This window comes from Phlebotomus argentipes, unplaced genomic scaffold (assembly GCF_947086385.1).
Source record: "Phlebotomus argentipes unplaced genomic scaffold, Phlebotomus argentipes genome assembly contig_27, whole genome shotgun sequence".
NCBI classification, from domain to species: Eukaryota; Metazoa; Arthropoda; class Insecta; order Diptera; family Psychodidae; genus Phlebotomus; species Phlebotomus argentipes.
Genome location: NW_026776200.1, coordinates 123,508 through 141,630, shown reverse-complemented (window position 1 = coordinate 141,630; position 18,123 = coordinate 123,508). Strand labels below are relative to the sequence as shown.

Below are 18,123 nucleotides of genomic sequence, written 5' to 3'. Positions count from 1 at the left end.
CAAACCTCCTGCAAAGGACCAATTAAAACTTGTTTACGTGATGTTGATCAATTAAGCACAAAACACATGTTGACACAGAGGAAGATGTGACATATATTGCAGTTAGAACTTTGTTATCTCAAACACTGATTGATGTAAATAATCAATTTTCCTCCTCAACATTGTGCCATTAAGTTAAGAGCTGAAGCAGTGAATGTTTCGGATTCTATTAAAATACATTAACATTATGTGGGCTTTTTGTCTGAATGGTCATATTTCCATTACAGCTAAATCCACCAATTTTCATTTGATGGGTTTGCAGAATGCCTAATATATGCATGCATAATAGAAATTGCATTTAGTTTTGCATCTACTATGATGTCTTATGCATATTTAATGATGACATGCAAGCATAAATTCCCTATTATAAGTGCAAAGAGTGCAAGTGGAATATTGAATGGTTGGAGAAAAGTTTCACGTAATATGTAAATGTTGAGCCATCAAATATTGAACACGGACAAACTACATTTCCGAGCACATCTGGCAGATTTTCTGCCAGTGTTTTTACTCCCCGCCAATTAATTCCCAGAGTGTGTCGATCAAGAATGGTCAGAAGAGTGATAAATTCTGTCTGATAACTTGGCAGAATCTTCAGATTATGCAATTAATCACTCGCCTGATGAATTGTGGTTGCCGAAAGTGTGTGTGAAATATTAAATTTTCCCACATTTTCACTGTTTTCACGCGTCAAAGAGGGAGAATGAGGAGGAGAAGGAAAAAAAAAATTGAATTGCACTTTGTGGTTCAGCACAAAACGACATTTCCATGACATTTTCTTGCTGAATGTGTGCAAATATTTCCAACTCACCCTTTCGGAGTTTATATATGGTTGGAAGTGTGGTGAATTTTGTGAGGGAAGAAAGAATAAAGTAGGGCAAATTCCACAAAGTGAACAACCAATAAACCTCCACGTTTTGTTTGCGCGACTTCTTCGCATCTTCCTTTTTCCGCTCAAGGTGGAATGAAATCGAGAATTTCTCATGTTCAATTGTGACGATTTCACATCACATCCCAATGTTAACTTCCTCTCTCTCTCTCTCTGATCTACAAGACACAAAATTTGAGCAACAATTTCTCATATTTTATTCCACAATTCAGAGTCTAACATTGAATACACGAGCGACAGGAAGGAACGTGTGTGTGTATGAAAAGGAAGTGGAAGCATAATCGCAAGAGTCGAACGTGAAACAGAGATAAGTGAATAAAGATGAAAAGGTGTGCGTGCTGTGCTTTAAGAATTGATTTATCGGAGCTTTTAAAATTTCACTCCTCAAGTATGAATTTTGCAAAAAAAGCGCTACACGAGATGTACATAAGGGTGAGTGATTTGCCATGTAATATCCATACAAAGTTCTCGTGGAAGTTTATTCTAGCCTTTCAGATGTTTGAGATTGAATTAAGGAGATGAAATCTGCCGGAGAGATATTGATTTTAATGGATTTCGCTGGAAACGATCGGAATTTTACTTGATAACCGTCATTTTCCCCTTGAATACCTTCACTGTATCGCACTTATTGGCTCTTTCCAGGGCAATAACAAGGGGGAGATATTGTGGTCAGAAGTGGTGTACAATTCAGTAGAAGTATTTCAATATCTTCAATATGATGCGTTCAAAAGTTACTTTCTGAAGAAATTAACGCAATACTTGGAGAAAAAGAATTGTTCTTCTCATATTTCTAGGTTATGTTACTAATTTAAGATAAATTTTGACAATAAATAACCTACAAAATCATTCATTCTTGCACTTAAACTGATATTATTTGCAATTTACAGGCACAATAAGAAAGAAAATTGATAAATATCACAAGATTTCAATGTTAAACTTTATAAATTACGCTAAGATTGATCATAACCTCAAAAATATTACTTCAGGATACAAAATTGTCTATTTTAAAACCTGTTTTATTGATTTTCTACTCTAAAATAGCAAATTTAAGCTAATTGTCAGTGAAGAATTGATGAATATTGCCCAGAATTGCCTTTAAAACATTCCAAATAAGTTTCTTTCTAGGAATCTGTGAGGCATTTCACGGTAATTTTAAGTTTATGATTCTAATTACAGCCAAGAGATCGATTATTTACTTACTTTACTATTTTTTTGTAAGTTTTCAGGCTCAAGAAAACAAAAATTGTGTCTTTTCAATACAAGAAGTTCTAAATTTGAGGTTATGTCACTTTAGACGCTTGGAAAAGTCTATGAAGCGCAGAAAATGCGTGTTTTAAGCACTGCCACTGGTGTACAGCCATATTATCTCCCCCTTGAGCAATAATGCTTCTAAGAATCGCCGGAGTGATTAAGACGATACTTGAAAAAGTCTAATAACTCACTTTGCAAGTGTCAAATAAACTTTATATTGCACAGTTTCTGCTCACAGGAAATCTCTAGTTTTCAATTTCATTCCATTTGCCGGTGTTTAATTAATTTCTTTAGCTCAACTCCTTTTCCTCATGATGTAAGTAAGTATATTTGCTTCCTTCCGTGCCACAAGAAGGAATAATCAAAATTTTCATTATCTTCCTTACATATAAACTATTCAGGAAATGTGTGGGAAAAGACAAAAACACAAATACAAACTGCAATGAGATACGAAATTCCAATTAATATTACCACCAAGGAAGAATTTTCATTAGACGTGAGAGGTGTTCTCAGGACAAAGTTTTTCTCCACATCACACGGATGCACTTCAGCTCATTCCCTTTAATATGGCAGTTGTTGGCCTGATGTTGGCCCCAAAATAAGGGATTGAAACTCTCTCTATAATTTCGACAAAATCACCATGAGATGTGATATTATTTCGTTTGCGCCGGATGTTGACGGCCAGTGACTGATTACAGAATGAAATCAATTTTCCACCTCTGTGCAGTGTTGCACAATGTTGCATTATCCACACCCTCGAGCCCCCATTTCATTATATACATATGTATAATGCGTATAATTTGATTTGCTTTCATCCGCCCGCACTTTGCAGGAATGTCCTTGCAATCAATACAGCATTCAATTTATTTTATAACCCGTAATCATCGTGGTGTCTAATTTTATTTACAAATGTATGCCAATAATGTGCACATTTCAACCTCTTTCTTCCTAAATGTGTAATTCAATTGTGTTTGACCACGAGGAGGGCGAGATGAATTTGTATTAATAATTTAGCTCCATGTATTTTCCTCTCGAGGCCTTTTGCATAATTGAGATGCCGCAAAATTTACTGAAAGCCATTCTCAAATGCCTGCATGGGAACGATGTGGCGACCTGATATTCAATATCTACTCGCAACCGCGGATTTTCAGCATTTCCTGACCAACCCTCATGAGCATTCAACGGCAAGGGGGAGGAATTATGCCTTCAAGCACTTCTGAATGTTTTCAAATACAATTTCCATCGCTTTTCTGACTCCTTCGGCAGTTTTTCACTCTCATTTCTGACTTATCACGGTTTAATCAGAGTTTGTTGTCTTGATTTTATAGTTTTGTCTTCAGAAAATGCTTAAGAATGTTCTGACTTAATTGTGAGGTTATGAATTTGGCTTAATATTCTTCTTTCCACAATTTTAATCCTTCCAAACCTGGAAATGAGTGGCGATAATTACAGTTTTCCATATCAAACCGCGAAGATAACTAAGAAAAGAGACATTTTTCTAGACTGAAATCACATTTTTGAGGTTATGATTGACTTTTAAGCATTTTCTTAACCATTGTGATGTTTTTTCGAACACAAAAGCTCAACTCTTCCGAGGAAAAGAGAAATTTGATGATTTTGAGGGTTATTTTACCACCAAAACCCGATTTATATCAATCACATAACCTAAAAAAAGCGATTAAATTGATTTTTCTGCGCAAAATAATTTATAAAATGCTTCAATTTGTTTTTCGAGTGCAAAAACTTGTAATTCTTAACACTTCCCTAAAAGCTGTACACCAATTCCCTGCGTAGTTTCTGCGCCTTGTGCAGCGCCGCTCGTCTTTGTGCCGAATTAACCTTGATCACAATAGCAACTTCAAATCAAATACACTCTTCGTGTCCTAAAAGTGCGCGGAATCTACAATTGCTCGACTGAAGGACACACGTAATGGTGTCTTTAATGGTATTCCTTGTTCTTGAGTCACATCGCAGCGACTTCCGCTCTCCGTCACTCCATATCGCATTGCACTCATCTCGTGCTGCATCCTTGTATGAACGTGAAAGTGTTATGTTAATTCAATGCAATATCCTGTCTAATTTGACGATGTGCGCTGCACTACTGCAGCATCAACCCTCAGACGATAATGATGAGGTTTATGTTGTTGGATGTCGCTGTGGTTCTTCGCTGCCAGCAGCAGCGATGGCGCGCTCGAAATGAAAAGTGAGGGAAAATTGCACCCTTGCCATGTAGGAAATGTGGAAATTCCACAAGACACGTCAGTGAGAAATGTTCCAACGTGATATGAATGGGAATATGAATTTATGCCCCAAAATCTGATTAGGTCTTCATCACTTTCAAATTTCATTCATCACTGATGGCATTGAATTGTGCGCAGAATGAGTGACTCTGTGCTGCTTGAAATGTCTTGTGCAGGACTCTTGTGCGGAGGAAGTAAATGTATCACATTGCAATCAGAGGAATGTCAAGGAGTCACAAATCCTCTGAACACTTCTGCCCATCTTATCAGTTGCCATGACTGTCCAACTGTTCACCCAGAATTGTGCAATTCTTTCAACAATAAGAGACTTCTTAACTTGTAGATCTTGTCAAAGTTTCCATTTCTTCGGACACGAATGAATAAATCTTCAAGGAAACTTGTAGAAAAAAGGGAGAAATTCATTTAGTTCTCCACGCTAATAAGACTTTTGAAACATTTCAAACTTTACACGCGTTTTTTTGTATACATAATGCGCATTTATTACACTCTAAATTCCCACAGGATAGAGAAAACTGGGAGAGTCAAAATAAATCTGTCTCTGTTTTTGAACATCACAATTCACAGCTTTCCTGTTTCTCTCTCTCTTTCTTTCTCAAATTCCACCCGAAACAGCGTTTCCCGGTCAGAAAATTTCCCACTTTATTTTTCGACTAAAACTTTTCAAATAAATTTATATTCTTCCCCTTTTCCACCCAAAACTAAAAGTGTTTTATTGTATTTCTCACCCTCTTGTTTTTAATCTCTCTTCTGTCGCTCATCAAAAGGAGGAGAAAACTTAATACAATTCACGATAAACAAGAGACCTGAAATTCTTCCCTTAACTCTACTATTTTCAAAATTCATAAAATTTCTAGTTCCTTCAGTTTTTCATTGAAAAATTGACTTGTTTTCAAGTATATTTTCGTTTTTAGAGTTTCTTTAAAATGTTTCATTATATAATTTGCAATTCTATCATTTTTTTCTTTACAATTCTTGATAAATTCTGCTGAAGTTTCTATTTCACATTCTTTGTGCAAATTTTTATTTTTTGTAGACATTCTTAAAAATTTCTTCTGCAGAACTTATACTTTTTCCAGTATCTTTTAATTATGAATTTTTAGGGGTAGAAAAAATGTTTTTATCCTTTCTAATTTATCAAATTGTTGATTGTATGTTTCTATAATCATTCTCTGTGATCTGAAATTGTAATTTCTGTCAAAATTGCACTTTTGACATCGTCGATTTGGCGAAAGATATATTTTATGTTTACACACGCAGCGTTGTGAGGCATTATTTGGCTTGAAAGTGAGTAAAATGTAATGAATAATGTAGTAAAGTGACTGCTAATTGCCTATTCGTATGTAAACAGATATTGGTAATTATTTAGGCTGACTCACGTTCGATAAATCAACAACGCGACGAACGATTACGGAATATTTTCCCTTCGTGTGTGAGACTTTAATGAACATTTGGCGGGACGTTTCGATGGAGGCGCCTGGTGGTTGTCTCTCTCTCTCGGATTTCATTCTCACCCAGTGTCATAGATCGAAGTCGCGTGGGCCCGGAAAAGGGGGATAGGCGAAAGGGGTGCGGTTTGAATAGATTGAGAATTTACAGCGAGTGGATATCTTAACGAGGCCCAAACCGATCAAAATGGGTTTTTACACACTTGACATATAAGACAGACAACCCTTATCATTTGGTTTATGGGATTTTGCAGTGTGTGTGGTGGTAATCTTTTTGCCCTTCGCGCCACTGTTTTTTTCTTGTGTGTGTGTAATATTGTTGGCGGTTTGTGAGAGGCGGAAAAAAAGTGTCTCGCAGAATAAATAGATATATTGGGAGCATATCAATATCAAAATTCGATTTTCTCAAGCATTTTTATTTATTTTATTCGCCCGAATGTATTTTCATTTCTGCGCGCGCCACATCAAATCAGCATCAAAAACAGTAAATTGCATGGGAGATGAAGAAGTCGAATTTGAGGCAGAAAAACAAATATATATATTTTGTGATACATATGTATGTAGCAGCAGAGAGATGCGGATTCATGAGGTTTTCTCTGTGTGTACTTTAGTGTGAATAATTCAGGCAAGTGGATGAATTGTAGAAATCTTTTACGGCGAAATCGCGCGCGGAGGCAATGGGAATCCCTTCGAATTCTCCTCCCGCCCCCCAAAACATATATCATTATTATGCAATTTTATTCCATCAGACGACGACACAGTGTTCATCCCCCTTTTCACGATATCGCAAATTCTGTCAACCGCCACCATCCATTTCCCATGGCTTCCCACATCCGAATCATCCGCCAGGACCTCGGCTCTTCATTGGAATAAGCCCGTTTTACAGTTGAATAATTTTTTGAACCTTTTCCCATTTACAATATTTTATCATATTATCGTGAGATGTGCATTTGGATTGTGTGTGCCATTTTCCGGCAAAGTGGTCCTTTGCTCCTCTTTCTTCCTGCTGTTCCGTAGTTTTTCTTCCTCCTCCACCTCCTCCTCCTTCGCCCACTCTCAGTGTACGTCGTTATGCCAGATAAACAGACTCTGCAGAGGAGAGATACTTCAGCACAGCATTAATACATGCTAGCATGGATGGCTGTGTGATAAAGCACAGAGAGGGAGTTATCTTTCTGAAAATTATTTTCACTGCAAAGAGGCACCCCCAGGAAAAAAAAACCTCCCTTTCACATGACGACGTTTGTAGGTTTTCTTTTAGATGGATACTTTCCCGAGGAATCTTCTAATATTCATTCGTAGGCGAATTTTTAATAGCCCAACCAATTCAAACGCAACCGCTACGAAGGTTAACTTTCCCTCTTCACCAATTCACCCCTTGATTTTCCTTCCACATCTTTTCTTTTCAATGGGCGAAGGCGCTTTTTTCTCTTATCGCGCTAAATATCATCCCATAAATAATATATCATAATTCACAATTTCAATAATATAGGGGGAATTGGGGCAGTGTTGTTCCATTGAATTTTCTCATATATCTTGCATATGAATCAATTACTGGCCTTAATACAATTTATGTGATCCGTAAGGACATTAAACAAGTGGGAATTGGAAAGGCTGCAGTTTATTGGTCAGTTAAAATTCAGTTTGGTGAGTAAACAAATCATTTTAGTCAGTTTTTGAAAAATATATTTTTCCTCAATATTTTACAAACCAAACAACACAGATACTGATAAAATTTATTCTTCGAAAACTGACCAATAAAATTAGTTACTGAGCAAATTGTATTATTTACTGACCAAAGAATTTATGCCAATTGAAGAGTGCAAGAAAAATGCTGATTTTTCTCACCGAAAACGTCTCAATCAGCATAAAATACTATCAGAGGCTTTTAATGGTTGAGAAGAGATTCTAAATATTCACAAAGTTTTCCTGCAAATCTGACATAACCTCGCTTTTGTACCACGCTGGAATATTTGCCACAGTATTCTTGAGCTGTTCGTTCTTCTGCGTTGGAAAACGAGGAAATAAAAGCGAAAATCTGGTGTAAACGTAGAGAAGAGTCGTAAAAATAGTCATTTGGAAGCAGCTTTTAGGGGCTTAAACAGTGTCAGTGAATAAAATAGACAACGAAGTGAACATTTGCTCACAATTCAACAATTCCGCGATGCAATTTGTGGTGAAAATGAGAGAAAATCAGCGCTGCCCCACAGCGGGGCAGAGTTGTGACTCTTTATTCTCTATTGCCCCATTTTCCCCTACACGAGATTTTTTTTTCCCCTTCAAAGTGGTCTCCATGTGAAGATATCAACGCTATAAATATTCCATCATATTGTATGATTGAATTGATTTTCTCTCGGTCATATTTCTTGTGGATTCCTCACCTTTTCGCCCCTCTCATCTCAGTCGGCCCGAATATATATGTGCCGTAGAGATTTCCATCTAACCATCGTAAAATATAATATCCATCTGCAGTTACATTTGTGTTTTATAACTGAGTGAGAAGCGAGACGGGTGTCGGGATCAGTGGAGTTTTCAGTCCTGTCTATGCAAATGTGCAAATATTGGCACAGTTGGGAAATATGCAAATTAGAAAATGTGTACTTGCCAAAATATACCCAGGAAATTATTGTTGGATTTACTCTTGACGACATGACAAATGATAACATTCTTGCTCAATTCTCCCTTACATAACAACTCTTCATAATGCGCCGTTCGTAAAGTCAAATTGCGATGCTGGGAAATGCGTGAAGAAGAAGAAAGGGCACAAAAGTCATGTTTGCGGATGCAAAATGAAATTATAATCACTGAGGAGAATTTTAAATGTCACTTTTCTTCTTATTACACATTCTCTTCTTGGCTTATTGGATCAAAGTTTGCTGCGACTCTGTGCCAAAAGAGCATCTCACTATGATAAGATGGGGAGTGATTTGGAAATTTTTCAACGGATTTTGCCATGAGAAAAAGTTTTTTTTCGCACTACAACATGGTGAAAAAGTCGGTGCACAGTGAGAAAGAAAGAGAAGCCTCGAAGACTCCTCAGATGCCACTAATGCGAACAAAATTTTCAGGGGACATTAGCACTGTGACATACTTTTGCAACTTTCAGCATGGCGCTGGTACACTTCAAAATTGCGTTTTCCACAATATTTCCCTCTTTTTCCCCCACCAACAAATACGGCATGACGCGGCTTCAACATCACAGCACACATAAATAACTTTTCAAATTAAGCAAGATAAAGCTTTGATTCAATTTACACAAAATTGTTTTTTCTCCCCTCCTATTATTATTAATTACACAGAATACGGAAGCATGAACACATGAATAAAAAAATAATGTCATTCATATATATATATATATTTTATTATTAATTCACGGACATAATGAAAATAAAATGTATAATCCAAATAATTCTAAATCATTTAATTTTCATGAAAAAAAACTCCGTTGATTAATATTTAACCAACATCAAATCATTATTGGTAGAAAATCGGATAATGTGCGATTTAAAATTTTCATAAATTCCACTCATTTTCAATACAAATGGAAAAGTGATGTGCGCTCGCACTGTGTCAATTGCGAATCAATCGCATCAATTGAGCATCATTTGGCATTGATTTTCCTCTGTATCGCAATAAATTCGGCGGCTTTCCTTTCGTCAATTGCAAATATTTTTCACAATTAAGCAGATTAACATCTATAGTGGAAAAAATAGGTTCAATACACCTAAAAAATGAAGGAGTTGGTGTTGAAATCACGATGATATCGCAAAATTCAGCAAACTAAGCGCAAAAGATCAGTGAAAATCAAGGTGAAAATTAAATTAGGGCACAAAATCCATGTTGTAATCGTAACACTGGCTCGGATAACCACATAAAATCATGACTTTTTAATGTTTAGACGCCAGCATAATCTTGCTTCCTATTGACATTTCTATGCCACGAAATGAAGATGTGAAGAGCCTCGAATGCTTGCAGTTTCTTGCTGCTTATGCAGCAATCTATGATGATGGTGTCATCCAAGATCAATAGAACTCTCAGAAAGTGTGTTTTTATCCTCCGTTCAACGTTTTGTGATCAATTTCTTATTGTAATGTTCAGAAAATGAGTAAATTACTATAAAAATATGACAGGGAAATGATTCTAACAACGTTTACATATTCACTATAATATTCAAGCGTTCATTATTTTGTGAAAAGCTCATTGATTGGAATTTCTGGACTGCTTTGATTGATCAATGTCCTAAACTAATTTCGCTACTATATTTGCTTCAATTCAATTCAGTATTCACAGCTTATTAACATTTCACTTATTCTCTACAATGTTTGTCGAAAAGCAACTCTGGCAATGCATTTTCTGCGGGGGAGAAAATAAGCAAAAATGTGCGTTGTTGACAATTCTTTCAGCCAATGCGATTCAACGTGTGAGAAGCAGTTTATGCAAGAGACTTTTTACGGTTTTTGTTGTACTTTATAATGGCATTTTCCACATTTTCACACCAAAACAAGAATAATTTCCCCAGCGGCTCTGCCAACACACACACGTGTTCTTCCGCAGCTCAAGAGGTTTTACCAGGGAAATTTTACGCTCCTGTACCTTTAGGTTCCCTGGTGAGTCTCGGCACAATTCATAGTCACTCTCATGCAAAATAGAAAATAATATTGCATTAGAGATGCACGGAGGAATTTCCTTGCCACTCTTTTCCTTCTCTCGAAGGTGGAATTTTTTTTTCCTCTCCATCGGGTGAAGAATGAAAATCCATGGGAAGATTCCTGCACATCCGCCAGTCACATACGAAATTCAAAAAAAAAAAATGAAGGTGTGGAAGAGGAGGCGAAAAGAGTACGTTAACCACAACTGGGAAAAGTGGGAAATTTCGTTACAAGGAGATCTCTTTCTCGCCTTGGCTGCGAAGCGAGGTGAAAGTACATACAAAATAGAATTTACTTGTATAAATTCCGCACTTATAAATTCTTTATAAATGGGTGTAGTGTTGCTGGCTGCTAAATTTTCATGAATACGAAAGGAATGATCATGCTTTATATGCAGCAACATGTAACCTATTAAAAAAAAAGTCACCCAAACAAGGGGAGAAGAAAAATTGTTATGTCGACACGTGACAAAGAAACACAATCCACACTCAAGCTCTCTCTCCGGTGCTTTCGGGGTTGGAAGAAAGAAGCCTGGGGGGGTGGAAAAAGCTCCACCACAGATCTTGCAGCCGCATCTATATGTCAGGCGAGGCAACTACCCCAGAAACACGCCAGTGTTACCCACAAAATGACTATAAAACTGTTGAACACGGAAAGGTTTGATAAATATTTTACGACGCCAAATTTAACTTGTGTGTGTGTGTGTTGCACTACGGCAGATGTGGGTAAAATAATCTCAACGTATAAATATTTAGCCGCCCCAAGAGCGTCGCCACCCTCCATTGAACTTTCCGGTTGGAGTGCCATTCGGAGAATTGAATTTATGTGCTAATGCCCTATCGCCTTTCATCACTGCCTGGTCACTTTGGTGTGAAATTTTTAATAAAAATCCACGAGACAAGCTCACGTGGGTGAATCCACGACAAGGGGGTTGCTAATATTGGGGATGCAGTGTCACTTGCCTCGAGATACTCGGCGGCAAACTGAAATTCCAAACACTTGTTTTGTTCTTTGTGAATTTTAGGTTTATTTCCAGTGAATCACAAATTTAATGTATATTTTAAATTTTGTTATAAAATTTTTTAACATCATTTTGAAAGAGTTGGAAGACGAATTTCTCCGCTGAAAAGCTTGCAAACACCAATAAGTAGACAACCTTGCTCAAATACTAAATCTTTAATCGGATATTTACGGTTTTATGCAAGGTTTTATGTTAACAACGTGTGTGGAATTGGGAAATCTTCGCAGTAAGAAGAAAATCAATTACTCAAATTCAGGAATGTTAGTTTGACTTGAATTTCAAGTCGCGATAATCTTGATTTTCTTCTCTCCGCCCTGATTTTTCTCTCAGTGAAGGGCAAAATGGGTGTCATAGACAATTTGTCCTCCATCGTTCCGTGCCATGTGTCATTGCTGGCAAAAAGCACTCCTTCATGCCGACATGGAGACATCCAAATGGGAAAACGTGGGGCTATTGAGATTTTCTTGAATTTATTACACTGTTTATTCGCCTCGACGAGTAATTAGGTGTCCTCCTGTTTTATTGACACTCGACCGTTGAACTTTGACTGCTTCTCCCCATTTCTCCACTGGCTAACTTTCCCTTGATATACACCCAAAAGTGCCAATGGCAGTGAATTAAAGTCACCAAAAAGAGAAGATGAAGAGAGAGAGAGTGTGTTCTTTTTGTGCGCCTCTTTCGGCTGCGAGTGTGAGAGTTGGAAAATTTTTCACCACCTTGGAAGGAAAATTCATTGCAAAAATTCGCCTATGGTTGTATTTTTTGAGGGGTATTTTGTGATTTGATTCTTGAAAGTATGCAAATGATTTTTGGATGGAGAAATTCTTTGGAAAACTCTCTGCAGGTGAAAATGAGACTGTTGTAATGCTATATGTGAAATCAGATATATACAGTGGCGAAAAATTCATTAAGACGTGAAATATTTTGCTTTATTGTGAAAAAAATACGACTTTCTTTTGGATATTTTCCGAATATTTCAATCAAAATTTAAATATTAAATATTTTTGCCACATATTTCCGCTAGAGGGCAGCAGTTTTAAGTCATGTAGAAGTTCCGATCGCATTTTCGAAAGGTAATTCTTTTTCTGCCACGAAATAGGGAAATATTGGGGAGTTTAAACCCCTCCCAATAAATAATTAACCCCCGAAACAAGCGTAAAATGACATTTTTAGAGGAAATGGATAAAAGGGATTCTTTGGGAAGAAAAACGTGATGTCTTAATAAGCTTTTCGGCACTGTAGATATATAATTTCATACAGAATGTAATAAATATAATGGCTTTGCGGTGCTTCTTCCCTTACAACCCAATCCCTGTTGGAACTGAGAGTAATTCACGATCACGCCAAAGAGGGTGGGAATTGAATTCTGATCTCATGTGAGTCGACAGCACTGACACTGTCAAGACACATAGAGAGAAGGAAGGGTGCAAAACACATCCCCCCAACAATGCTGTACAGGATGAAAATGTATTAAAATTGGATGATGTCGCAATTTACTCTTCTGACGCTCAGAAAGCAAAAGATGTACTGGTGTTTTGTTTAATTTGACTCTCACCTCCAATGCTATTTGCGTGCGGAATGTGCGATGGTAAAATGTTTTCCTTCCACCCTCTCAAACCACTGCACATGATGGTGTGGATGCGGAATCTCTTCTTAGACAACAAGGAGGAGTTAAGCATTGAGGTTGCGCTCCGTGTAAACCGATTATTTATTTATAGAGTGAAATTTCGTTTTTCACACTCAACCCATACACGACGCTCTCTGCTATGACACCCCCAACTTTCCAGCCCCAAAACGGGTGGTGGAGGGAAGTCGATTTGTCGAGGGTCACGAGCAGAAGTCGAGAGAGGGATGAAGAGAGATCAGCGATATGGCATAATGTGGTGGAAATTGTTGAGCTCAGAATCTATATTTATTACTTTTTTCCACAACTTTGCTCATCTCTTCGTGCCTTTCTTTCCCACGTTTCCACCTCTTAACTTCACATGGCGCGCGGCATTGCTCTAAAGTCAATATGTCAACAGCATCAATACACAAAGTGTGATATTTATGAAAATTGAAATTTCCGCTCATCCTGATTTCCCGATGAATCGTTTCCACACTAAAACCACAACGATTTGAAGATGAGAATTCGTCTTTCTCGCTTACAAACAACATTCATTCATTAGAGTCCTTTTTTGGGACACAAATCTGTGTATATTTGCATGGCAAATAAAACTTATGGAAATTGTCATGCACATTAATCACCATGTTTTGACACAATCATAACCATTGAATGTATTTTTATTTGTAATGTCAATTTATTTGGCTATCAAATACATATCAAAAACAGTGAAAATGGTAGAAAAACACACGTTCAAACAGGAAAAAACCCTTTGTAAAGTCACATGAGAGAGATTTTTAAACAATTCCATGATTGACGCATGTTTTTCACACTTTTGCCAAACAAACTCTATTTTCACTCTCAATTTGTCCATCTTTAACACTTGACTAACACACGATGCTGCTTAAAGTGTCTTAAGTGTATTAAAGCGTGTATGTGTCAAATTGCATGTCGTCAGTGAGTCACCGAAAATGCAATTTCGGCATTTTGCACACATGAGATGTTGCATTAAAAGGCAGTTGATGGCGCAGCACAAGATAAACCGCATCACTTTGCGTCTCATGAGATGCCTTTGGATTCGCTCTCAGGAGTGTAATTAAATTTCTTTCACTTGCACTCTGTTTTCTGCTCTTTTTACACGTATTTATCGCTCATGTACACAGAGTGTATGATGCCATCTCGCATATACTTGACCTCAGACAGGTGAAAACTTCTTCAATATTACTCATGAAGCGTTGGAAAAGCGCGGTGATGTGGGTGGGATTTTACAACATTCCACGCCATTTCTCACTGACAGGGGAAAATTCTCCACTAATTATACACACCCCTCATGATTTAGAAACCTCCATAGAGGGTTGCTCATTTGGAACATGTACATACTCTGTTGATTTAACGTTAAATGCTGAAATTACCCACTTTTTACACTGCTAAATTGCATGCTTGGGAAATCTTGCTATATGGGATTTCCACGATCTTTCCATGCGAAGTGTTTTGTTGCACAAAATCATCATACAACTCCTGAAGGAGATAATGTACTTCTTTCGTAATCCAGAACAAGGAGGAAATATTGCAGTGAGACAGATTTCGATCAGATCGCCAGTAAATTAATAGATTTAAGCATTTTCATGCAATAAACATTGATAAATCGTATTAAAGTCGAACATAACCTCAAAAAGAGTCATGTGAACTTGGAAAATATTTATTTGGGAAACTTTCTGGACGATTTTGAGTTCATTGGCAAATTATAGCAGATGATTTTGCAATCTAGAAAGCTTCCACAGCGAAAAACTAGAAGCATTCAAGGCCCTGCACATCTTCTTATCGTGACATAGAAATGTCAATTAAAAGCAAGACTACTCTGGAATTGTTAGGAAGTGTTGTACCGATTTGAGGCATATTATTTTCCCCTTGTATCAAAGTAATCACTCCGATAACTCACTATTCAGTGAGAAGCAAACTTTTCACTTAATTGCCTTTTCTTCGAGTGAATACAAAGAAATGTGGGTCATTTCCAGGTGCAATTATTAAACGAGGCTCAAGATTTATGCTACCAATCCACGTCTGGGAATTAGAATTTTTTCCCTCCTAATGCTAATGCTCGCCACGCACGTCCGGGGGGTGGTGGAGGGGGATGAATAAGTGTCTAAAAATGAAAATTACGTCCTTTTAACGTGTCTTCCCGTCTCTTAATTGCAGGATACGGCGGAGTCTCACCACGTAGTCAATGGGGCCGGATAGCTGCCTTAATTTACGCCCTGTTCGGCATCCCTCTAATGCTACTGTATCTCTCCGCCATGGGTGAGGGTCTGTCGAGTGTGATGCGATGTATCTTCCGTCGATTTCGCTCCCCATCCACATCGGCGAGCAGCTCGGGCACAAATAGCGCCAGCAGCAGCGCCAGCGGCGTCAGCGGCAAGGGGCTGCCGTGCCTGGATGGGGAGAAGCGGCCGCACACTTTCCAGAACGGCAACACCTTCAAGAGCCACAATCCGCAGCACAGCGCCGCTCAGCCATCACCAACAGTGCCAATATCGGTGTGCATCATGATTCTCATCTGCTACATCAGCCTGGGCGCGGTGCTCTTCCACAAGATCCAGCAGTGGGGCGTTCTGGAGAGCCTCTACTTCTGCTTCGCCTCGCTCAGCACCATCGGCTTCGGCGACCTGTCGCCGCAGAGCCACCTGGCGCAGTACATCGCCTCGGGATACATCCTCGTGGGCATGGCCGTGGTGGCCATGTGCTTCAGCCTCATCCAGAGCGAGCTGATCGCGTGGCTGCGCAAGTTCGGCGTGCAGGATCAGGTGCCGTCGCCCATGAACGAGGAAGTGGCGCTCGTCACCGTGGCCATGACGCCAAAGTCCTGACAGCGGCAGCACGATCTGCTGGCCAACAGCTACAGCTCCCTCCCGCGGCGCGCCAGCAACTCCTTCCAGCGCAACACGCCCGCGCGGCGCTCCACGGGCGTGATGGAGAATCACATGGAGTACTTCGTGCCGCGCAGCATCAGCGAGTTCAACCTGTCCGGCGTGGGCGATCTGGCGCTGCCGCCGCCCAAGAGGTCGCCCGTGACGCACTTGCAGCCCGTCAACACGCTCCTGCCGCCGCCGCCCGCCAGCATGCTGGTGAAGCCGCGCGAGAAAATGGTGACGTTCGAGGACGAGTCCAAGTGTCCGCACGGCGTGCCCACGACCCCGCGCAAGGGCCCCATCATGGGCGACGTGTTCATGTGACGAGAGGGTGGATGAGACGAGCCGATGCAGTATCCGGGAGATGTCATCAAGGTCTGAGAGCGACATCTCCACTTTCCACACACCATTTTCCGCCGATACATTGTCCTGTGAGCTTCCCGGCGCTGATTTTCCGCCTCTCCTCGCCACACGTTGAGTCACGTATGTATCATAGTGTCTGTGTTCATTTTCGGCGAGGAGATGTGCAGTCAATTGAGGACACCAGCGAGACATCCTGTGCCACACTGAATTCTGTTTATGAGACACTTTTTCCACGCTGTTCATCACGACAAATCTAATCTGCAGGGTTTGTGGAGTTTCTGTGTTCTAAATTTCGCGTTCCAGCATTTTTATGTGGTGGAAATTCATCCTTTGCATATCCTTTTATAAAGGAGACTGAAAAAAAATTTCTTCAGTCAAGGGGAAAGTCAAAATTTGCCAAAAACTAGATTTGAATCCCTAAATGTCGAGTCTTTTCCTTCTCTCTGCGACTAGCGTCCCCCACGCCAACTTGGCTGCCCTCTGGCGGCGATATGTGGGGAAAATAATCAGAAATTGATTAAATCTCCGAAAATAATCATTTTTGATTATTTTTCATTCAAATTTTGATTTTTTGACTACAATTGTTGCAATTTATGATTGTTTAATATTTCCAAAATTCTCCACTGAGGCGAAATGTTCCAATTCACGATATATTCCGAATTTCCGCCACATGAGAATTCTTGTTCACGGAAAAACGAACGCGAAAACACAAATTTGCAGCGAATGAAAGTGCAGAAAACGCCATGATATATATGCTAGAAGGGGCGGCAATTCTTCATGAGTGGGTGAAAGTGAAGCATAAACGATGGGAGTGTAATTAATACGACAAATGCACGTGATGCTCGGCGGGTAGAAAAGATGTGCAGGCGAGAAATGTATTCAGTCGATTGATATACAGGAGAAATATCCCACACGCCGTGCGTATGCCATAAATTTGAGATCTTCCAAACCATTTGATATGCATTCCATTGTGCTCACATGAGTCTCGGCATGGAGGGAAAAGCATACATTATTCAAATGCAATCAAATTTTAATGAAGGAACAATTTGCATCAGTTTGTCTCAAGATGAGATGAGAAGGAGCGCCCAGCGGAGAGGGAGGCGATCTCACCACCCCCGGAATCACACACACATAATCTCATATACACCAATGATTGTCATTCCTGAGGGTGAAATCCAACCACTGGACGCCGAACTAATGACACAGAGCTCAGACCAAGTCTCTCTCTGGCACACATCGCAAACTGAACTTCTTCAGCTCCAGCTTCTTCGGCATTCACACATGACCCCAGAATGCTGCTAGGGTGTGAGAGATTGGGAAATCCTGGGAAGCTGTGTATTAAATTCTATGTATTTCTTGTGACGCTCTCATTCTCTCACTGTGTGTGTGTGTGTGTATAAATTTCAATTACATGGCGTTTAAGTGACATTCCAAAGTAAATTAGAGACAGAATTGTGTATCCGGCAAACCATCAAGAATTAATCAATTAAGACTGAAGCTGAGATAACTACAAAAACATGTATCAACATCGCTTTTTCCTCCCTTAACATCCTTTCCAAAATGCGCTCGTTTTTGCACAACAATTTCCACTCATATATTTCCATTCAATTTGATACTTTTTCAACTGTGACTAAATGCAATTGAGACGACATATTTAAACCACACAATGTATCGAAATTCTATTAACAATGTTGTGAGC

At 39.1% G+C, this 18,123-nt stretch overlaps 1 protein-coding gene across 1 annotated transcript in view; it reads left to right on the top strand.

Annotated features, from left to right (window-relative positions):
* Window positions 1-16,385, top strand: part of LOC132264513 (TWiK family of potassium channels protein 18-like) — a 32,259-nt gene extending 15,874 nt beyond the window's left edge. Inside the window, 1 exon segment of the mRNA XM_059764748.1 lies at window positions 15,352-16,385. Within this exon segment, the coding sequence (XP_059620731.1) occupies window positions 15,352-16,385 (1,034 nt within the window).
* Window positions 16,386-18,123: the final 1,738 nt, after the last annotated feature.